We start from the raw sequence: 24,315 nt of genomic DNA on the forward strand, positions 1-24,315 counted from the left end.
CCGGGCGGAGAAATCAATAGTCGTAGATCAATTTGATTTTGTGCGAGGTTATCGGTGAAATCAAGATTGTTTATCACATATACAATCAATGTTTACTTTTTTACAAATCCAATTATTTCATTTATGCAGGCAGGTTTTTTTAATCAACCTGTGGAGATGCTCATTATAGTCACTGACTCAAGCACAGTGTCTCATTTTTCACTGTTTTAATTGTCCTTCCACAATTATAAATGACCTCAGTCTATTGATAGCAACTCCCACTCCCTCTAAGATTAGCCTCAGTCTGCATCCCTCAAGGATAACCTGCATTAAAAAGGAAACTGAATTTCATTATAACTTTCTCTGGTGTCTTCCTGTTCCTTTCCTTGCCCTCGAAAGTCTCATCGTGTTGGTTAAACCTTTATCTGTAATCCTCCAGCGCGAATAACTCAGTGTGGTCGTAGCTTGAGAGCCTTGTCTGAAAGGTCCATCGCTCTGTGTGCTGCCAGCGACAAGGTGTTAGAGCAGCTAATCCTCATTCAAGGCTCCACTACACCTGTATCCTTTAGCAGAGGCAGTGTAATCCTAGACCCTGACTCCTTACCCAAACCATACACACACACACTCACATGTTCATAGTCATACACTCTCTCACACACACATAAACAGACTCCCGTAACACTTTTTTTCGCAAGAGGAGCATGATAACTTGGAAAAACGACAACCTGATAGACAAACTCTGCAGAGTAGGTGCTAATCAAGCTACAGTGAGGTGTCAGACATGCTCAGCAGGCAGGTGTGCTCCAATTGTCTTCCCCTTTCTGTTTCTCCATCTTCTGCCCATCATCATATTCATCTATCTACCTGAGAGCCAGTCCTACATGATTATTGCAGTGGAGTGTCCAGGATCATCCCCTTGCTTGCTACGGCTTCAGAATAACAGAGACGCATATGGTATGAAATGACAAATAGTTCTCAGAAAATTGCTCTTCTTATGGTATTGCTGTTCTCTAAGTATGGAGGATGAAAGGATGTCCTCAAAAGGCACAAGTCCACCTGTAAAAGTTAGTCCATCTTCAGTCTGCAGAAGGGAGACAGAAAAAAGGAAATTCAGTCCATTTTAATCCTCCTTTTGTCTGCTGGTCATTCTATTTGAAATATCCACTGGAGGGTATTTTTGTTTAACACGAGAAATAAAAACCATGGTGAGTAATCCAGGTGATCAGAGTGTGGAGCAGAATGTGGTGGCTGTCTCAAGTCAGTGATAAATCACCTCAGCAGCCTCACAAGATGAGAGAAATCACTAACGGCTGATTGGAGGATACTTCTTGGCTTCTCCCCTTGGGCGCGACGGTAAATGCACTCCCCCACTGCAGCGGGGGGAAACACAAAAGGCGGCTGTTCCCCAGTGGTGAGGGAGCCTGCTGATCTGTACGCTGCACTACACTACAACTAAAGCTGAAATCTTCTGGATTTTACACTGTATAATTTCTCTCCCTCTCTCTCTCTATTTCTCCCTCTCTCTCTCTGTCTCAGTCTCTCCCCCACCCCTTTTCTCTCCATTTCCAGGGCTGGGCTACTGCTCTCTTTTCTAGTCGCCCATAATTTTTACCCACACCTCATTTGCTACCCTCTCCCTCCTCCTTATTCTCTCTCCTCTCATCCGCCTCTCTCTGCTTGTCTGCAGGCTAGAGAGGAAGAACTGGAAAGCCTATGCGTACAGTTTGAGCAGGACAGGACGAGATAACCACCAAAGCTGCATAAAAGTGAATGAAATATCAAGGTATTCATGCACTGCACTATCAAAACACAGACAAGCAGGACATGTAAGGAATACCATGTCACCTTGAGTTTTTATAAGATGGCTAAGAAAAGGATGATTGCACTCTTTCATAGCAGTAAAAAATGCCCAAAGCAGGTAGAGAGCTGACTGGCTGTGCATTTAGATGAGGTTCTGCACTGCCACAAATAAGGAGGGAAAAAGAAGAAGAGAAAAAACAAGTGAATAACAGGTGTGACATGATGAATTGAAAGATGTGGAATAGAGCCAAGAGAGAAAATGCAAATGACTGTGTAGGAGAGCAGTAGAGAAGCAGAGATGGGGTGGAACAATAGTTTTCTGCAGTAATCAGAATGACCTGCTGATGGGGGGTGGTGAGGCAGAGGCATGTGAAAGCATTTCATTTTTAAATATATGCCCAGCCTGGGAGATATTTGTGTGCAAATTTCCTCTCTTTCCTCCCTCTCTCTCTCTCCCCTGTGCAACTCTATACATGCACTAAGAACACCACTTGTGAGGCAATTTTCAATTTAAAAAAGGCTTTACTGGCACATTTACTGCAGTGGCACTGCCAAGTACCTCATGAGTGGAGTTGTGAGACAGTGGAGTCACGGATAACATGCTAGGAAGAATTTTGTTTACAGTACAATGACACCCAGGGTTGATGTTTGACCTTACTAGTGGGACACTGTAATTTGCTACCTGTCAGTGTCCTATTTTTCATCTTTATGTGCTCTCTCTCTCTCTCTCTCTCTCTCTCTCTCTCTCTCTCTCTCTCTCTCTCTCTCTCTCTCTCTCTCTCTCTCTCTCTGTGACATCAGACAGTAATTTATCTGCTGCCAAGAACTGAAGAACAACTTCTGTAACCACGGTGTGCTGTGTCACTTTTCTGTGTTCATCTGCTGCTCTCCCACACATCCTCTTATATTGGGTTATTTGTTGTAAGCCAGTCTGAAACAGGATTTCATGGTGTCTGTGTCTGGTTCAACAGGCTTACACATATTTTAGCACGCCTCAGAATGCTGCAGAGCCACTAATACCGAATGCACCCCACATGCTGAACACTTACTAACACAAACACACATACATACACACACATACAGACAGACATCTCCTTGTCTTGTTATCTGTTACACTCATGCATCAGTCAGATCCAATCTGCCTGCTTTAGATCTTCATCTCAACACAAAAGGTCACAATGCTATGAGGAAATAGTCTGAAATATCAACTGCCTGTTTCACAAGACCAAGAAAACTAGAGATTATCACATTTAACCGGACAGATCTGCCTTGTACCAACAGCTCACATCATGATCTGTTTCCAGCTTAAATACCAACGCTTGTCATTTCACATTACCCAATACTGTTTCCTGCACTTCTTTCACTCAGCTAAACAAAGGGAAGAAAGCTTTGAGGATGGTGCCCTTAGATTTCCACTCTGAACTCCTACCTTTAATCTGGCATTAAGTTACCTCCACAGATCTCGTAAATAGAAATGCAGAACAAAAGCTCAAAGACATTCACGTCTCCTGCAATATCTGTTCGGCATGTTGTGCATTACCAAAATTCATGACAGAAAAGAATTGAGTTTTTTGTCTGGCAAAAAAAGTTAATGGGGAATATTATTCATGCATGAGTAAAACAAAAAGAAGGTAGCAAGAGCAGCATTTGACAGTGGCACGGAAGAGAAGTTTTTCAAGGGTAGCAAAAAGGGAGAGGGAGAAGTAAAGGAGCTGAGAGAGGGATGAACAGGGGAGAGATTAAAGCAGAAAGGAATAGAAATATGGAAAAAGAAAAAAAAGAAAAGAAAAACCCCTTTTCTTCCCAGTGAGGGCATCCTTTTCTTTAGAGAGAAGCAGAGGGCTGATACCAGCAGAGCAATGAAATACTGGCAGAATTTTAACAGTGTTCTCATTATTTATTTACTGCTCTGAGGAAAAGACTCCCAATACATAATACACTGCTGCAAGGACCATATTTTGTGTGTTTTTTTTTTTGCATATGTGTCTGCATGTGTGTGTATGCATATGACGTGATTGCCATATTATAGTATGTGTTATGATTGACAGGGTAGTAGAAAACAACCCAGCGCAGCAGCTTCATTCACATTCTGGAGAAGTCACTGTGTGTGTGAAAGCTATTTCACAGAGGAAACGATGAGGGCCAGTTGCCTCAAAGCAGCATTGAGGTGGCATGAGATGGGGACTCAGATAGACTGTGGAGAGACTGATAAATGAAAGAATGAAAGAAAGGAAGGTAAACCCAGCGGCCAGACTGAGTGGAGATGAGGCCAAGCGGTACCTGTGTCTAATTGGGCTTGAATGGTGTAAAGTTTGGCCAGCAGGAGTGCAGACTTGTTAATTAACTGGCTGAGGAAAATATGGATGCAAGACAGGAATCAACAAAGAGAAACCTGAGGGCAGAAACCACACTAACTTTTTAAAAAGAATTTTCTTCCAAAAGCTCAGTTGTCATCAATGTGTTTTTAATTAATTTTTGTGGATGACATTGTTTCACACTCTGATCTGGCCAATGATTTGGATTCTATTGATCCTAATAATTTGTTTAATAAGCGGCTTTTCTTTGGTGTTGATAATTCTGCTTACAACTGGTTCAAATCAAATCTTTCTGGCGGAGTTCGAATATGATGATGGATTCAAATCAAGTCCCATACTTTTTTTGGTATGGTGTCCCACAAGGTTCAGCAATAGGTACCCTACTGTTTACTTTATACATATTGACTTATTGGCTCCAACACAAACCAGGTCTTTTCCAATCAATCAATCTTTATTTATAGAGCGCCAAATCACAATAAAGGTCATCTCAAGGCACTTTTCACATAGAGCAGGTCTAGACCGTACTCTTTAATTTGATTTAAAGAGACCCAAAAGTGTGACTCCCAGACCTTTTTTTTAATAAGTGTCTTCAAACCCCAAAAAGACTAAACATAAGCGTTTCACAAGAACACAAACCTTTGCTGTTTCTCAATGTAAATTTTAGATTCAGTTCAGCATTATAAGTACTTTAGGAATTTGGTTAGACAGCAGATTTTAAAACTCATATTGAAAATCAAATCAATGCAAAAGTAAGACCTGTTTATTATTCATTTTTAAATGAAAAAAATCACCATTCAAACATGTTATATTCATCATATTGTATAAAATGTTCTCCTGGACCATTAAATAGTAATTGTGAATGTCTTTTTTCCATAAACTCAATAAAACATATTTTAATAACTGATGGGGAATATCTGAATGTGAATTAGTGTAGAGACTAATTAAGAGTCAGAATATGATAAGTATGTAAAGGGTTAAGTTCCTCGTATACCAATTCTGAACTGGTGAAGACTGGTTTCTGGACTTTAAAGCTCTTACTGCTGATGTTTTAAATAATATATGTGATTATTTTTTTCTGTGTATTATGCATGATGATTATTTCTTATGATTAACCCGTCATGTTGTGATGTTGCATAATTTGTGTGATTATGTTCTCAGGTCTCTCATGCAGATCAGATCTCAGTATTTCTGAATAAATCAAGCCGAACTAACTAATTAATGTAAGAAGAGTAGATTTTAAGCATCTTGTTTAAAAGAGAACTCCAGCCAAAAAAGAGTAATGCCATGTAAATAATAATGACTATTTTTATTATAGGGGAGAGAAGTGAGACACAGATGAGCACACACACTTGAGAGTTGCTGAACAGTACAAAGAATTGAATAATCTGTCGATCACGGGAGTCTAACTGGCATGTGGGACCATGTAAGACCTCTTACACAAATTAACGGCTTTCCCTGGTAGTCAGGGAGATGGGGCAGTGATGGGAGGGGCATTATTCCCTAATGTCTACCCATCACTGCTCTCAAATCCTCACTCAACACAGCTCTGTACTTTGATTCCCAATTCTCACCTCGTTCTGTGTCACGACAGACTTCACACAGAGCGCAGGGGAATAAAGGAGAGGCAAGTGGAGGCAAGTGGTGGGTTTTGTACACTACGATCGAACTTGTGAAGGAAGAATACTGTTGATGTCAGACAGGCTGAGACCAAAGAGATTTCAGTGCATATAATCTGCTGCTTGTGACATCTTTGCAATAAAAGAGAAAGCGGTAAACAATAGGGGGGAAAAAATGGGAGAGACTAAACAGAGGGAGTGAAGTTAGGGTGAAGAGAGCATGAGAGAAAAGTTGGGTGGAGGAGGAGAATGTATAACTGGAAAGCAGCAGGTTGAGAAACAAAGGGATTTTGAGAGGCGACAAAAGAAGTGCAGTGGGCGTTGATTCAGATTTTCCAAAGGGAAAGGTGATTACCACGGTACCGTAGGGGAGGAGGAAGGCTTAGTGAGAGTGGCCTAATTAATTTGAGTGCTAATACAGAGACCACAATATGGAGTCTTCATCTCCTACGCCTGGATGACTGCTTGCTCCAACTGTCTCAGCCTGTAGTCATCCAATATTACACATGAATTCAGATATAACAGCATGGATGGAAACTAGACGTCATATTAGCACAACAGGAAGGCGGATGGCTGCGCTACAACAGTCAGGTAGAATATGGTATTATCCAAGGCTCAGTATGAGCTAAATTGAGTTCCTAAATTGATATATTATCTAAAATTTAAAAAAAAAAATGTTAAACCTGCTGGCTGCATGATGACTCAAGCTGTGGGCTTTCAGGTTATTCCCAGGCAGTTTTCCTATCATGGTGCTTTATCGTCATTGGCTCTTCAGATCAATAATAAGAAATAAGACTGTGTCATTCAGCCAGCAATGTGTTTAATGATCAATATCAACATCTTTCACCTACTTGCCCACAGGGACACATACATACACACAAATGCACACCTTAGCTGCATGATGAAAGCAAAATCCCATTAATTCCACTCCATCTCTCGCCCCCCCCCCCTTAGTGATCTCACCAAATGTGTTCCCCAATGACCATCTTCTGTCTAAACGCCTGCTTTTATAGCCAGAAGCTTTGATATTATTCAAGTCCAGCTCAGCACTCTGGCTGACAGCTGAGCTATCATTTTTCAAAAAAAAAAAAAAGAAAAAGGAAATTAAAATTCCCTTTAAATTGCTCGTCAGATGTAAGTGCTGCAATACAACACTGAAATGTAAATGGTGTTTCTGTAAACAAGGATAAGGCGTGCACAGATGTTAAAAATTGTGTGTCTCTTCCTCTTAGTAGAAGCATGTAATGAACTAAAGTTATCTTGGCCAGGTGTTTTTAGACATCTGCAAGCTGTGACTCTCCTCCTCCCACATACTCCCACTTATTTGCCCCAGGCTCAGCCGAATCAATATATCATTAGCCAGTCTCTCCACTCACCCCTTACTCTCTCCATCCAGAAAACCTCGCCTCCCTCCTACTCTACTCTTACTCTGTCCCCCCTCACATTTCACACCATTTCATGCTGTTTTCTCCCTTTACCTCTCCTCTCATTCCTCTCATCTTCATCCCTTTGGCCTCCACCTACCCACTCTTGCTCCTTCTCCGCTCTACTCTCCTTTGTGCATTTCTTTCTGAACCCACCGCTCATGTGTTGGATGGTGCAAACGAGGGGTAAAAATGGGAGGTGGTGGGGGGTAAATGTAGGGTGGGTTGGAGATTTGTGTTGTATCAGGTAGAGATGGAGATGGTCGATGAGGGAAGGCGCAACAGAGATATAAAGGGGGGTTTTTTGCAGAGAAAAGCAGGGAGGAGATGGGGAGCATGAGGGGGAGGGGAACCTGGCTGGCTGGCTGGGTTGCCGTGTGGGTGAAATGAATGTGTAATTGCGTTGTAGTGGCTCAACCCTTCACCAGACAACTGAGTGATGGCAGCAGCAACAGCCGCTCGATGCTGCTGAGTCTGTGGGCTCCTGTGCTGTTGGGTAAACAGAGAAGGCTGTCAGCATCAGTGTACGTGCACCAACACCACCAGGTAGAAACACGCCTATCCCCTACTGCCAAGTGTCAAACATGGCAGGTGATGTGCATACATGGATCAGGAATGCTAGGACCCAGCAGGCATATGTCATTTTGACTGGGAAAAAAAAGGAAAAGTGTATAGAAAAAACAGAAAGTATATTTCAGTGGTTAAAAATAGGGGTCTCATTATTGTCCCACTTGTGAACATAAGTGAGAGATTTGCCTCCATCTCCCCCTCTGTGTTTCTTCCATCCCCTCTCCTCATTCTTCACCCAAAACAGGCCACCCACTCACTTACAGCCCACCCCGCCCTTCTTACATTTTAAAAAATATTCTCTCCTCAATCTCCTTTTTATTTTCCTTCCCTTCCCTTCTCTTCCCTCCCTCTTTCATTCTACCTAGAGAGATACGAGGAGGGGTGAAGAAGAGGGTAATTAAAATGGGGAGGCTATGCGTGCAATCAAATGAATCCAGTACAAAGACACACCTCACAGCAAAAAGATGAAAATGTGAATGGAATAAATAACGATTGAGTGTGCTTTCAGGCTACAGAAAAAGATAAACAATACTTTGTTTTTAACGTTATTTTCATCAAATATTCTTTACACGCACACTAGAAATATCCAGCTGTGATGACCCACCTGTCTCTCTTTCTCTCTCTCTCACACACACACATGAGGAACAAAGCAACAGCACAGAGCTTTGATTGATATGTGTATGGCTCCAGGAAAACTATCGAAACAGGTGAGATAGTGACAGCTCATAAAAGAAGAGGGGAATCAGATCTCAGTTACTGTACCACGGTTACTGCAGAGAGAGGGATTGGCAAGACCAGGGAGGGTGCAGATGGAGGAGTCACCTTGAGGGAGAAGAGGGGGAAGCAGGGAGGGAGGGAGGGTGTACAATGGCAGTGCCAGTTTATTTCTTTTCAGGTCATATGCTCAATGTAGATACTGAGGGGTGCACTTGATAAAATATTCAACTGTATCCTGAGATGGAGTATAGAGTTCATGGTTATACAAAATAGGTTATAACTGTTGTTGAATTCCTGACAAAATCTTCACAGGTGTCAGCTACTGTTTGCATTTGTGTCTCATCTATAAAACACCGCCAACCTGTTCAGTGCTGACAAAACACTGAAGTCAATAGGACTCCTCCGCTGACTCTTCTCAGCAGAGGTGCGGGTGGAAATGAAATAATATTGATTTAACTCTGAGATGCAGCTTTACACATTGATTTTCATACCAGTATATGAGTGCACTGCATGAGAAGTCTAAGTGGCATTTATCCACAACGGTGCTGTCATAAAGCTCAGCTGGGTTACTGTTTAACACAGCGACAGTGCCAGGATTGAGCTCTGAAGTGAGATATTTTAGAGGAACTCAAACAGGCCAAGTGAGTGGGAAGGATTAATCCAAGTGTTTGTGGCACATCGCCGATTATAAAGTCAAATAACATACAGTTTGGCATAAATTACCAGTTTTAAATGGTTCTTTTATATATATATAAAAAGAAATTGTGTCAGGTATTAGGCTGTTATTTTAAATGTTATTTTGAGATCCTGAAAACCAATGAGGTTCCAATTTCCCCACATTACACAACAGTGACACCCACTGGCGAAGTACTGACACTTTTGTTTAATGTATTGTTTGGGCAGGTAAGCCTACTGGACACCCATGGGTGGGCTGATGGTGGTAACTGGAGAGCTTATATCAATCTTCACCTTAGGCCTTTTTTTTAATAGAAGACCAGTACTGCTTCAGTATCAGGGTCTTTGTCTGTGTTGGCTCACTGTCACACTGTCATGGCTTACTGGGACACTTCAATATAACACAGCCATTGTTAATGTTATTAGTGACACCTGTTCTTTTTCTAATACGAGAAGACAAAATACCTCTTGTGGAAAAGGTCTGTTATGGTGCACTGGATCACAAGGAGCCCACAAAATAAGTAGACAATGTTGTCTTGTCACAAAGCATATGAATCAGGCACACAAAGTTTTCATAATGGGTAACACTTTCCAAAAAAGATTAACAAAATCTTGACTATAAGGAAGGAGTATGAACAAACCAGAAGCTAATTAATGAATAACAAGCACTTCCTGGATAACCCCTGAATTAAAGAGTAGTAGATATTAGGTAGTTTAAGAACAGATTACTAGATGCTACATGAAAGAACCAAGGTCTGTGATTTGTTTCTAGTTATCTACTGGCTATATTGTATATCCATAGACCTTTTCTTAATGCCTTATTCCTGATAAACGCTCATCCAGATGCTAAATATTATGTACGTATTAGTTACTAGAATATCAACTCAAGTCCTTCATACAGAGTTTTAACAAATAATAAATGATTAACTCATGAGTCATTTTCAATACATGCCTTTTCATGCTGTCATTGCATTACTAAGATACTTAACTTAGCTATCTACTAATTACTTCTTGAGTTGTTTTTTATTCATTATTACTTATTTGTTAACTACTCAGGATTTTGTGAATCTCATTGTAAATGAATAACAAGGAGGGAGCTCAAAGCACAATAGTGTTGACAGTAAATGTAATAGTGCAGGTGGGAGTGTAAAGAAGCAGCAGGAGAGCTAAGTAGGTATTCCCAGCAGGTATTAGGACAGATATAAAGCACCAGTTGGAGCATAATGGGCAATTCGAATACACCCATGACAGCAGGAGAATATTAACATATGGCAAATTATCACAAGGTGTACAAAAGACAGGGGCCACTGCAGCTGTGGCCATATTAGGGAAGTGTTTTACATGTGGTTCTGCAGAAGAAACCCTTTGATGTTGAAATGCTTCATGTTTTAAAGTGCCCTTGACTATACTTGTGGAGATTCACAAGGTTTGATATGCTGAATTTTGAAAATGATGTCAGTAAAAACCTTTGTTGAGAAGACCAAGGACACTTCACTTTTTTAGTGCTGACAGTCACAGCTTTATCTGGTGCAAATTTCAACACACACACACACACACACACACACACACACACACACACACACACTGTATTGTTTGTTCTATTTGAAAACTGAATATATTTAAATGAAAACCACTTCTATGAAAATAAAAATGATGATTTTAAACAAAGGCATGTATTTTAATGTTTTCCATTCTTCAAACTAAGAATCCATCACAGTGGGTTGTGGCAAGATAATGCAGTACCAACCAAATTAATCTTCATTACCACTTAACGGCATTGTAATTTTGACAAAGACATGTACAATTAGTGTTATTGTACTGCTGTAAGTAGGCTACTGGTTACTGTACAGGTGCAGCAATTAGAGCTGCAATGATTAGCCAATTAATAAATTAGTTGATTGACTTTAATTAATACAATTGTTTTGATAATGGAATAATTTATTCAAAACTTGGTTGTTCAAGGTGGTTGGTGGTTCAAGCTCCTCATATTTGATAATTTAATATTTTTCTTGTCATACATGACAGAAAGGTGCATATCTTTGGGTTTTTGACAATTGGTTGGTCAAAATTAGAAATTTGGGGAACAGAACTTTTTCATTGTTTTGATATTTTATAGACAAAATGATTGATTGAATAAATAAGATAATAATTGATAATGAAAATAATTGTTAGTTGAAACCCTACAGGTGACCCATCAGATTTTGTTCTTTTCATCATTTATCACATTATATTTTCTGATAGCTGTTACCAAAAGTTGTGTTTATTTATATAGGATACACATGTAGCCTAATGTTAACCAAAAACTGTAATCTTACAATATTTAGGCCTAGATTGGGTCACACATTATTTAACCTATAAAAATAGGTTGGACTTCATAGACACAAACTTTGGTCAGTACATACTGTGTCTCTCTCTGAGTCTATAGTTTTAGTTTTAGTTAATTAGTCTGAATTGTTTTAGTTACAATTAATCTGGTCACTGAATCTGAAGAATAGAATTTTATGTAACACCGGCCAGCAGGGGTCCTCAGTGCACCGTGTGGTGGCCAGACAGAGTGCCATAAAAAGACCACAATACCAATTACTATCTAAAGGTTATATTTCAAAGAGCAGCTTTAGTAAAAAGAAAAAACAAATATAACTCTCCGGCTACACCGATGCTATAGTAGTATCGAAATGCAAACGCCACTACGCAAATAAAAAAAGTCCACGATGCAAATAATTATTAATTTAAAAAAAAATCACACAACGGAAGTGAGTGATACGATTCTAGAATTGGTCCGGGTCAGGTCCGGGTTAGTGGGGATCATTATAGCCGACGGACCTGCAAGAAGAAGAAGAGAGAAGAAAGAAGAAGAAGAAGAAGAAGAAGAAGAAGAAGAGGAAGAGAGAAGATGGAGAAAAACGAAAAAGTAAGTTAAACTTTATTTCGTTTGAATATAAAAGTGTCATTAACAACGCTATATGGCTGTACTTTTGAATGTGTTATATTTATATAGCCATTATTATTATATAGCCAGCCAGGTTTGATATGAAGCTAATTATGCTAACTTTAGCATTAGCTGACGTCATTCAGGTGATGTAATGTGTAATCCATGTTGGGATAACCTTACAGTGAAAGTAGATAATTGTAGTGTTTGGTCTTTCTAAATGTTGTGTTATTTAAAAAAAAAAACATCATGTAGTTGAACTAACTGTATCTAACTCTTTGTTTCTCCTTTAAAAATATTTTTATTTTTTGACCCATTTTAACTAGTACTTATTACCCCCTGCTCTTAGATTGTCATTTAGTTTGATCCATTTTTATTGTTTTTAGTCTGTTCCTTTCTTGTGCTGTGCGTCACATGATGCTACAACATCATCATCAACATGCTACACTTTGAAGCACTTTTTGTGATTTTGTGTTGTCATGTATGTTTTGTTTTTCTGTGCTTATTATGTATTGTTGTATATTTGCAGCTGCACCTGGCACTTTTAGCCCAAGGCACATTTCCTTCGGGACAATAAAGTTCATCTAATCTAATCTAATCTTTTCCTGTACTTATGATTGAGCTCTTTTAAAGCTCTTTAAATGTTAATCTTTCATTTGCACTGTATGTCCTTTAATGATGCTTGATTAATTTTGTTGCAGATTACAGTGTATTGTCCTGTTTGTGGATATAAGCTGCCTTATGAAACGACCTTCTGCAGTTCATGTGGGAAGAACATCAAATCCCTGTGTGATGTTGATAAACCTGGCACAAGTGGAGGTAATGTTTCAAATGTAAAAATGTTTTCAATTAGGCTTAGGCCATTTTATACTGTCTGAGTATATGTCAGAACACTGCATGACTCTGATTGGACTCTGTTTGAAGCAGAAGCTGCAAGAAAAAATACACTGGAGTCATTACGGCGATTCCTGACCTCAAAAAAGAGACAAATACATTTACAGAAGAATAAAGAACCACCAAAAGAACCACCAAAAGACATCGTTGTGAAGGTAACTTCTTTTTGCTGATGTAGAGTAATAATTTTGCCGGCAGTCCATTCTGTCATTTATTTATAATGTCACTGAACTAGTTTACAGTAGCCTATTTCTATGTTTCTCTGTAGACTTCAGTAGGCCTTATGCAACGGAATAAATATGGAAAACTGAAGCCTGTAAGAGGAACAGTTGTTCCCATTTCTGTGCCACAAGGGTCGGATGCCAAGCAATTGCAGAAAGCTGCTGAACAAAAAATGAAGACCATCAACAAAGATTTAAATGGTTGTCGCTGCTTACTGCTCTACCCTGACGGTACGGAGATAACCAATATTCCAGGAACAGAAATACCCTTCACTCTGAAACAGTACAAAGAGACAGTGGGGAAGCATTATCAACGCATCACACTGTACATTTGTACACTTGAAGATTTCCTTTCCTGTTGTAAGTTATTTTCAAATTAATTACAAACCAAGAAAATGTCAAGAAAATGTGTCTGTTGTTCAGAGTGGTCTTAAATCCTCTTATGTCTGATCTTGCTTTTCACAGCTCAGGAGACCACCTCAGAATCCGATTCAGCTGATACAGTGAGTGTAACATTTGCTTTGGCTTACATTGCCTATATCGTAGGTTCTGTCTGAGAGTGAAAATGTTTCTAAATTTTTACTGAATCTGCAGTATAGAATACTACAAATAGCTGGAGGCACAGTGTATTTTTATGAGGAAATATGTGCCAAAATAGCATTTTAAATTAAATATTGCAGTATCCTGGCCTACACATCATGTCCTACAAACTTAACAAAACAATTCAGTTTAGTGCAGATCCCTGCAAAATCACACCATAATAATTTGTTTTTCCTTGAAAGTGATTATTTAAGAAAGATCTCTGTCGCAAATCACACAATCTACACACTCTATCAATCACAATAATAGAATTCAATATTTTTTTGATATTTGTTGAGTCCTAGTTCTGTCCATCAAATTTGAAGTGCAACACTGATATGATGTTTCTGCTTTCAGGAACCTGCCTGGAGCAGTGACGATGAAGAATCATGCATTGATTCAGCAGCTCCGGTAATATGTGGCTCCCAAACATTAGTGTTTGTTGTTCACATTTAGCCTTGTCTGAAAATATTGGTACACAATTTATGTCCTAGACTACAGAATATAATGTGTCACACTGACCTAGAGATCCACATTTGTGTACATTAGAATAGTGCCTTTCTTTTCAAATTGGCCCTCCGAGAGCCTTAAATGCTTCCACTCAACTGTCCTCTCCCTGTTATGGTTTGTGATGATTTTTCATATTTGTTGAGTCCTAGTTCTGTCATTTAAATTTGAAGTGTCACTCTGATATGTTGTTTTCTGCTTCCAGGAACCTGCCTTGAAAAGTGAGGATGAAGAGTTATGCATTGATTCAGCAGCTCAGGTAATATGAGGCTCCCACACATAAGTGTTTGTTGTTCACATTTAGCCTTGTCTTAAATTATTGGTACACAATTTATGTCCTACACTACAGAAAATAATGTGTCACACTGACCTAGAGATCCACAGGTTTGTGTACATTAGACTAGTGCCTTTCTTTCTGAATTGGCCCTCCGAGAGCCTTAAATGCTTCCACTCAGCTGTCTTATACCTGTTATGGGTTGTGATTTTTCAGATTTGTTGAGCCCTAGTTCTGTCAATCAAATTTGAAGTGCCACACTGATATGTTGTTTTCTTCTTTCAGGTACCTGCCTTGAAAAGTGATGATGAAGAGTTATGCATTGATTCAACAGCTCCGGTAATATGAGGCTCCCACACATAAGTGTTTGTTGTTCACATTTAGCCTTGTCTTAAATTATTGGTACACAATTTATATCCTAAACTACAGAAAATAATGTGTCACACTGACCTAGAGATCCACATGTTTGTGTACATTAGACTAGTGCCTTACTTTCTGAATTGGCCCTCCGAGAGCCTTAAATGCTTCCACTCAGCTGTCCTATACCTGTTATGGTTTGTGATTTTTCAAATTTGTTGAACCCTAGTTCTGTCAATCAAATTTGAAGTACCACACTGATATGTTGTTTTCTTCTTTCAGATACCTGCCTTGAAAAGTGATGATGAAGAGTTATGCATTGATTCAGCAGCTCCGGTAATATGTGGCTCCTTAACATTAGTGTCTGTTGTAGCCTCGTCTGAAAAATATTGTCACACAATTAATGTTCTACACTACATAAAATACTTCCACTCACCTGTCCTATCCCTGTTATGGTTTGTGGTTCAGGTCTTACTTTCCAACCCAAAAGAGGGCCCAAGAACATCAGGAGGTGCAAAGAAAACGACGTGCTATAAGTATTATACTTTCCTTTCTAAAATTCAAGTATGGTTTTTATGGTGTTTCAAAGTGAGAGCATGAGGGAATCATTTATTGTGGATTCTGGCAGTGTTGTCTTCATGGTGGATTTTTATTTTTTATAATCAAAATGAAAAATATCAAAATAATAAGAAATCTTTTTTTTTTTGCATTCAAGTACACGAGTTTTAGAGCACCTCATTATTTCAGTTTTTATTGAATTTACATTGTTCAATATGTCAATGTACGGTGATGTACTAAAGCACAGAAACAATTGGAGATTGACTGGTCGTGTATATTTACAAAATAACATAATCAATAAGCAACACTAAAACAAAGAAAACAGAACAAAGAATAAGTAAACGTAATCATTCATCAATACCTGTGAGGCACATAATACTCTGCCTCTGGTTTACCAGACGGGATTTGGATTGGTGAACAGGATGAATGGTGTGAGTGTTACAGTATTGCTTGTATTCATCCAGTTTTTCATGCAGGGCCCACAGGAAGCAATATCATACCCAATTTGTGTGTTCATGGCTGCTATTGAAGATATGCCTCTCCTTCAAGTCACTGAACAGATCCATCCAAAATTGGCTCCTAGATAGAGCACACAAAGTTTACTATAATGTATGTGTAGATTCACTCATTCATCCAGGTCATAGTTCTCCAAAAGTAGACTGACTCAACACCTTTTGGAGACCATACTATAATGTACCTTGTCCCTTAAAAAGTCACAATGATGGTTGACGTGGTGTTTAAAAATGCACGACAATATACATAGGTTTTGAGAAATAATACAAATGCATACAGTAAATACAAAATTGTAGGGTCAAGTAAATCATAAATAAATAAAGAGAGGCACAAACCTTTATTTCCATAAGTAGGACCACCAGCTTTCAATCCGATGGTTAGATGTTGAAGTGCCATACATGTGGCTTTTGGCTCCTGCAAACATCTACATGCTCTGATCTCAAGGAACAGTGAAGTGCTGCCATTAGTCAGTTTTCTGTGCCGAGGTGCTTTGGAAAAACTCCAAACTCAGCTGCACAGTTGATGTAATTTTGAGCAATGATCCAAGAATTACTGTTTGACTTTCCACATTTGAGTCACATATTTTTTCTGGAAAAGCCATCAATATAGCCACTTATGGCAATTCCAAAAGGTTTCAATTTGTCATACACATCAACATGCCAGATTTCATTTGGTATGCTCTTTGGACAAATCTGCACGTGGACTGATTTTCTGTTCCACATGGATCCAGGTCTGCCTTTAGACGCATCACATCATGTCTTCTGGCTATAAGAGAGTACTTCTGTTTCGGGGTTTGCCACATCGCTCTGTAGCCTAAAAGCTGGCCTGATCCCTTCAGCTTCTCAGAAATAGCTGCCTGCACAGTAGCAATCGGAGTGTAGTTGGTCCTCTTGGTCAGGTCAGCATCTTGTAGTATTTGTTTTAAATTGCTAAGACTGACTGATGTGTTGTGCTTGGTTTTCAGCAAGTCCATTATTATTTCATAACTATGGCCCTTTGTGAAATACTAAGTTCATCCACCACTGTAGCTTCAGGACCTGAGGGGTAGAAAGTAGGACGCTATATTAGAGACTAAATGATGTATTGCATTTATATACTTCTTTACAGAAAGGTGAATAAATAAGATTGGTTGTTTAAATTGGCATGTGTGGGTGACTGTGGTAATTAGTTCTAGCATCACTATAGCCCTATATCCAAGGAGGGTGTGATGGCTGACACATGTTGTAATTTGTAAAAAAAAAAAAAAAAAAATATGCTACTTTAAATTAAGGGATTTAAAATGTATTTTGAAGAGTTCTTTGGGCCGATTAGGTAGATAGATAGATAGTTAGACTAGGCTAAGAGGGTTATTAAGCGGTTGTTTATAAAACTACAGTCCTGGGGTCTCATGCTTTGATGGTAACCCTGGATTTGCGGCAGATCTCGCGAGAAGAACCCAGACCTCGATCTTACCATTAACATAACGATTGGGTTTTTTTGTCTTAATATAACCAGATCTCAACCACACACACCATGTAATTATTTCTTCACAATGATAAAAGAAAGCGCACAATGAAGGAAAACACGTACCACTTATCTCGCGAGAGTTTCACAGACCTGGGGTTACCATGGAACGGCACGAGGTTGCGCGCGCGTCTTGGCAACGGAAGTAGAGTTTAGTGTTGCAGATGATAACTTCCTAACCCTAAAAACACTGAATCCTGAGTGTTTTAACGTGAAAAAATGTCCGCCTGCTGCGTGTCCGGCTGTAAAAATCGACACTCCTCAACCAGCAAACTCAAATTTTACAGAATACCATCCGGATCCAGACCGTTTCAGGCCAATCGGAGGCGTTTATGGGTGAAAATAATCAAAAGGGCGAACGGCGGAGTGGAGGAGCTCCATGGAAACGCTCGTGTCTGTGGCGCTCATTTCATATCAGGTAAGCTCCATTGTGACTCTGTATTCATGCTACCTCATGCTTCTGCAAAAGTGGTCAGATTTAGTGGATGATGTGATGTTAAAGTTGTCTGAAGTCTTTTGTGTGTGTATCTGTGTGTGTGTGTGTTTGCAGGAGAAGCGTCCATGGATCACGACAGTCCTGACTTTGTGCCTTCTGTGTTTGCATGCACCACCCCCAAAAAACAGAGCCCGAGCCCCAAGAAAAGAGTAAGAGAGAGAGAAATGTAAGTTCATGTCGCTAACTCGCAAGGACATACTGTAAACTGTTTGTTTGCAGCGTTAGTTTTTGCAGGCTTGCAAACCTGAAACAACAAATCACTACAAAAACTTACATTACGGTGTCATTCACATTCAACTTAATATCGACATGTTCTTTTTTTTACCTTAACCTTCCTGTTGCCCTCTGCTTAATGTGATTTTAAATGTTTTTAAATCAGAAATATGGATTTATTTCATGCTATTACCTGAAAATCACATGGATGTTTCCATACTAAAGCCCGACCAATACTGGATTTTAGTGGCCAATGCCTATACCGATACTAGAAAGTAAAACATTTTTGATATCATATATTGGATATTTAATGGGGGCATGATATTTTACAGTTTAACAATAAAAGCTGCAATGAAAATGTAAGCTTCACTGAATTAATAACTTAAATTAAGAACACCAAACAAAACATTACAAAAGATATATACATTTATATTAAACTTGAATAAACTTGGCTCCCTTGGAAGAAAGTTTTAATTATTTTTAAGTCTGGTGCACTCTGAGAGCAAAATTAAGAGGTTATATCTATATAAAAAATTTGCTTTAAACAATTTAGTTCTTTAGTTAGCAATTTAGTACTTCTAATTCTAATTTAACTACTGGTTGTATAGGTATGAATGGTGATGACACGCCCACAAAGCACGGGAATGAAGTTTTACCAGTTCAGAAATGTTCTGAACAAAGTTCATTATCAGTTTGTGATAATCCTTCAATATATATTCCACTGATGTTAAATTGAGTTAAAATAATTGTCATACATGATAATAAACTTTATTTTTGGGTTTGGACTGTCTGTCTCTCACATTGTATAAGAAAAGAACAGAGCTGGATAAATGTGTTTGTGTCAGTAAACTTAAGCTGTTATTGGATAATCATAAAGTTTTTTACAGCCACACTGAGTCACACTGAGTGCAAACTTGTCCTAATCCTCTCTGAGAAGTACATGAATGTGACACAGTTATATATATGTACTGTATTTAAATAGATTTGTTTTTACAATTTCTTCAAAGGTTGTACAGCCTTAGAAAAAGGCGCCGTCCATGTCAAACAGCCGACGTGGAAACAGAAGAAACTCCGCCTGAAGGTGATACTTCTGAGGACCTCGACTCCTCCAATTTAATGGAAACTACAGAAGAAGTAGAGACACCATCAACCCCTCCAGTTTCAAAGGTAGCAGCCATTACCTTTTTCTCCTTACATAGAAAAACACAAAATGTAGGCTATGTATTTTATTTGGTGTAATTATAGCATGATGATGAATTGAAGCATAAAGTTTAGTTTAGAGGATAGTAGTTCAGTTTTTCTTTGTTGTAAGAATTAAAATATGCCACATCTTTTGAGATATTTTTTTCCCGCCATATCTCATAAAGCAATTATTTATTTTCTTCCACTCTTCTCTCTCTCTCTCTCTGTGTGTGTGTGTGTGTGTGTGATTATTAGGAGAGCGAAACATTGACTACAGAAGTGAAGACTCTACAGTTTACACCCAGCTCAAACAAGACTTCATTAAAACTACCGGCAGGCCTCCCAAAACTCTGCAATATGAGCCCTATTGTGCTCCTAAAACCTGTAATTATACCACCGAGTGGGTATCAGTGTGAGCAGTTGATAGAACACAAACACGAAGACGAGCATGAAGAAGAAAAACCCGTTCCCTGTGAAATTTGTGGGACGCTTTTCGCAAGTCAGGCTCTTTTCACGGAGCACCAGTGCGTCCACGCCGAAAAACCGTCCTTCGCCTGCAACATGTGCAATCGAACTTTCTCTACCAATCACAACCTCAAGCGTCACAAACTGCTGCACGTCAGAGACGGCAGGAAGTGCGGCAAGTGCGGCGTGCTGTTCTGTCGACGTCACAACCACGTCGTTTTCGTGCCGCAGGCTGAGTCTACGGTGGAGTCCGATCAAGATTGTTCCATCGTCGAGACTGAAAATGTGATGCCAGAAAACAACGTGCTGGAGAAGGTTGAGCCGAGTCAGACGGATCATGACGTGGCTGATGATGCTCAGAGCTCCCAGACTGTTACCACGACTACAAGCACAACCTCTAAACCTTTACCCAAGAAACATAAAACCTCCCCAGGAGTCTTACCCACTAATATCTTAACAGAAGTCCCTTTCCCAAAGTTGATCAAACCGTTCCGCTCCTCTTTGGCGCTGCTGCCACGATCTACCTCATTTCAGTTTAAGCCACCGGTGCCACCCGACTATCCCGCGGTGTTCATTCAGCCTCATCTCCCTCAACGTCCAGAGCTCCCGTACTCGCTGCGGGTCTTTTCACCCCAGTGCCTCACCTCAGCGTTACTCGAAGTTAAAAGAAACTACGGATACATTTGCAATAAAGAAGTGATTGCGATGGCGAAGAAGAAAAAGGAGAAGGAGAAGCAGGTGGTTCACGTGAAGGTGGAGCAGAGCGAGACACAGCTGATTTCTCCAGTCAAGCAGCGCAGCAGTGAGAAAGTCAAGAAGGAGAGAACGGCGTATGACTTGGAGATTGTGCTCTGATGGAATCAACGAGGGAAGATTTTTCACTCTTAAAAAAACAGAGGCTTTGACCTCACTGATGTTTCACCTTTAACTACTACTTGTATTAAGACTTTGCCTCATTAAGCTATTTAAGCCCCTTATGTCAAACTCATTGGTGCGTTTGGATGATACTGGATCAACATGAGTTCATGAGATTTATTTGGGAGGACTTCAAACTGGTATTATATGCTGTGGTTTTGCATCCAGCATGAAATGGTTCTATTTTTTTTTTTTTTTTTTTTTTGTCCCTATATGAACTTTACTGTAAATGTTCTGCTGCATGTTCTTCTTCTATACTTCTTTTCTGTGGCAGGTGTTTCTAACCTGGTTCTACACACTGTTATATTTTAAACATCGCCGCATGAATTAATGTGAGCGACTGAACTAATGCTGCTATTTTTTCTTTACTGACTTTACTGACAGTTCTGTTGTTTAGATGCTGCCACGTCTTTACTCACTTGATGGGGTGAAACTTGTTTGTCCACTGTGGTTTGATAAAGCATATCCGCGGTGCTATGCATTGTAAGAATATGAATATCATTATCTGGCATCATATCTGAGAAGAATTGTCACTGGATTTAGTCCCGCCCCCCCGCCCCCCTCTCGACTACCTCATCTACCCAGAGCTATACGAACAATGTTTGTTGTTTTTATATTATAGAAATATATCTACATAGATTGTATATTCTTGATCTTCCACTTTATAGCTGTTCCAGTATTTGGGATACACATTTTTTTCCGCACCTAACATGCTGAACAGTAATTGAGCAAGACGCTAATTTCCCAAAAGCTACAGGTCACACACAGACCCCCCTCTGAGACTCTGTATAGGGGAGACAAGTCAAACATGTTGCTTTATATCTCCGTTACTGTATGCATCTTTGAATGTAACACTCACTGACTTTGAGATCCTATGTAAAAAAAAAACGGTTAATCTTGTATATGTGTAATTTTTTAAAACAAAATCTACTCTTTGTATCATTCAGTCAGTCAATTGAATGACAGTTTTAACGTCAAGTGTCTCCAAAATGTTTTCTTTGCATCATGCCGTGCTCACTGTGATAACGTCTGGGCATTACAACCCTGTCTTCAAAAACAACCGTTACTTAGATACAAAGAAATTGAAATTGCAAAATGATAGTTTGTTGGCTGTGCTTCATTTGCTAAATAGATTCACTCAAATAGACGCACTGGAGTTGGAGACGATCTGAAATGGACGTATTATCATTGCATTCCAGACTAAATTGCGACCACATCAGGCTGATTCTCACTTGGACGCAGAAAGAAGAGATGAGAGAAATGAAAGTCATAGCGTGTCTAAACTGAAATACAGTCTGTACATAACAATGTGAGCAGAAATAAAATGATTGTACTGTATTTGCTGCACTTTTTTTGACCTAATGAATGTCAGGGGGGGTGAAACAGTGTTGTTGGACAAACTGTCCATGGCCTGATGGTGGTACTGGAGGGATTTTTTTAAATTGACCCAAAAATGTCTCTCTGCTTTTCTTGGATCGGATTCTTTGTCAGTGTGTCACATTGCATTGAAATGGCTGGTTTGTTCTGTGAGCTGCAGCAGAAAAAAAAAAAAAGCCCACAGGATGATAATAAGATGCCCCCCTCGCTTCTTTCACTGGGTCATTTTGTGTTTAGTTGTGGTTCTTAACTACTGCTTGAATTTTGGCTTAAAACAAAATGAGACCATTACTCAAAAATACAACTTATAAACCAGCTTATATAGTAACAGCTTTGTCAGAGTCAGATTTATTGTCAAGTAAGTTAGCACATACAGGGAATTAGTTTTTTGGCGTGTCTGACTATTTTTATTTTTATTATATTTCCCTCTTGGCTTGTCACTATATGTCTAAGGAAGATGAAGGACAAAATGAAATATTCCTTTATTTGTCCCACAGTGGGGAAATTAACATTATTGCAGCAGCAAGTGGACAGTAAAAAAAATAGTAGAGCATCAATAGACAGAATAAAGAACAATAAATAATAAGTACACAAACAATAAAACAACAATAGTAGTAAAAAAAAATATAGTAACATTATGTATATGATAATATACCTGAATTGATACTGGAACAAGGATGATATGATAATGTACTTTATTTATACATGTGGATTTGAATTTTAATGACCAAAATAAACTAAAGAATAGAAGGTAAGAGAAAAAGTGAAGTATGATGAAATGTTACAATAAAGAATAAGTAATAACCTGTTTATTTGAATGTACAAGTCAGATTGTTTAAAAGACTAAATGCAAAGAACACCCTGTTCTTTTTAGCTAATATTGGAAAGGATGCCTTTCTAATAAAATACCCCTTCATAAATGGTTAAAAAGTTGTCACTAATATCTTACTTTAAAGATAAGTCAATTACTTTTTTGGTTTGTTAAATATAAACACACACACACACACACACACACATATATATACAGTATTATTATCATTTTACAACTTTTAGGTTGCCAGGATGGGATACATGTGGTGTTGGTGTGAGGTGAAGGTGTTTACCCTCCTCCAGGATAAACGGATGGTTTATGAGAAAGTTCACCTTTACACATTCATGACTCACTGACATTTATAACTGCACTTACACTTATTAGAAAGAAGGAAGTCCGTGAGCCTTAATTAATGCGTTTGTTAACATTTTGTATCTGCAGAATGTATAATTTATTTTAAAAATTAGACCCATTAACCTTTATAATAGGTATTTTTCACAACCTGGCATCCCAAAGTACGCAAAATTCTTATTAATAGCTTATGTAGTAAATTATTCTAACCCTTTCATGCATGAATTATGATAACTGCAGTCAAGTGTTTTTATTTCTCTATCGGCAATATTTGAACTTAATTTTGGTGTTCATTACATTACATTATAATAACATAAGTCAACTGATTTACAACCCAAAGTTACTGCAGATGAAGTAATAGTGTATGGGATGACTCATTAGTCTCTACTGTGGTTGGCTGAAGTGTAACTATGCCTTCAAAATCCATGAATATATAAGAAAACTGCTTTTGGATAGCTGTCCACTGTAGAATAGAAAGCTTTATTGTCATTACATTTTACATATAATGAGATTACAGGTGCCTCTCCAATTGTGCTTTAAAGGCAAATAAAACCATGACAACCAGAAGAAAAAAGATGACATACAATAAAAAGATGAGATGCATCTATAATAGCATAATCTGGGGGTATTGAACTTCTAGACCTTTTTAAAGATCCACTGCAGACATTTTTAACCCTTACATATTGCTCAGGGTCAAATTTGACCCATTTTTACATTTGAGTGTATCATACACATTTCTTTTAGCCAGACCTTTCCTAATGTGACCCACATCACACAAAAATGGAAATAAAATGCATATATGTTTTTAATTTTTGTGCAGCTGATACACATTTTAATATATACAAATGTTCAAATTTGACCTGAGTTTATAATCAGCACTCAACCATGTTGTTGTATTTATTCTTTTCTATAACATGTTCACCTGTACCATAAAATAGTGATTGTGAATGTCTTTTTTCCATATGATGAATCAAATATTTTTTAATGACTGATGGGGAATAGATGGGGGTCGAGACTATTGATGAGTCGGACTATGAACAGTATATAAGGGTGACGAGAATGGTACCTATATTT

General features: G+C 38.7%; 1 protein-coding gene across 1 annotated transcript; it reads left to right on the forward strand.

The window, feature by feature from the left end:
- Positions 1-15,333: 15,333 nt before the first annotated feature.
- LOC128357650 (zinc finger and BTB domain-containing protein 24-like) lies at positions 15,334-20,642 on the forward strand. Its single transcript, XM_053318019.1, has 5 exons — positions 15,334-15,393; positions 17,719-17,849; positions 17,982-18,093; positions 19,148-19,307; positions 19,578-20,642. Exons 3-5 carry the CDS (start codon positions 17,993-17,995, stop codon positions 20,640-20,642), a joined length of 1,326 nt encoding a protein of 441 aa, XP_053173994.1. The 5' UTR covers positions 15,334-15,393; positions 17,719-17,849; positions 17,982-17,992.
- Positions 20,643-24,315: the final 3,673 nt, after the last annotated feature.

This window comes from Scomber japonicus, chromosome 4, assembly GCF_027409825.1.
Source record: "Scomber japonicus isolate fScoJap1 chromosome 4, fScoJap1.pri, whole genome shotgun sequence".
NCBI lineage: Eukaryota > Metazoa > Chordata > Actinopteri > Scombriformes > Scombridae > Scomber > Scomber japonicus.

What these genes read in the sequence shown, in the direction of transcription:
- LOC128357650 (XM_053318019.1), top strand. Translation starts at nt 17,993, where the DNA reads ATGGATCACGACAGTCCTGACTTTGTGCCTTCTGTGTTTGCATGCACC. An exon ending in AGAGTAAGAGAGAGAGAAAT is followed by an intron (nt 18,094 to 19,147) that starts GTAAGTTCATGT and finishes ATTTCTTCAAAG; the next exon opens with GTTGTACAGCCTTAGAAAAA. An exon ending in CAACCCCTCCAGTTTCAAAG is followed by an intron (nt 19,308 to 19,577) that starts GTAGCAGCCATT and finishes TGTGATTATTAG; the next exon opens with GAGAGCGAAACATTGACTAC.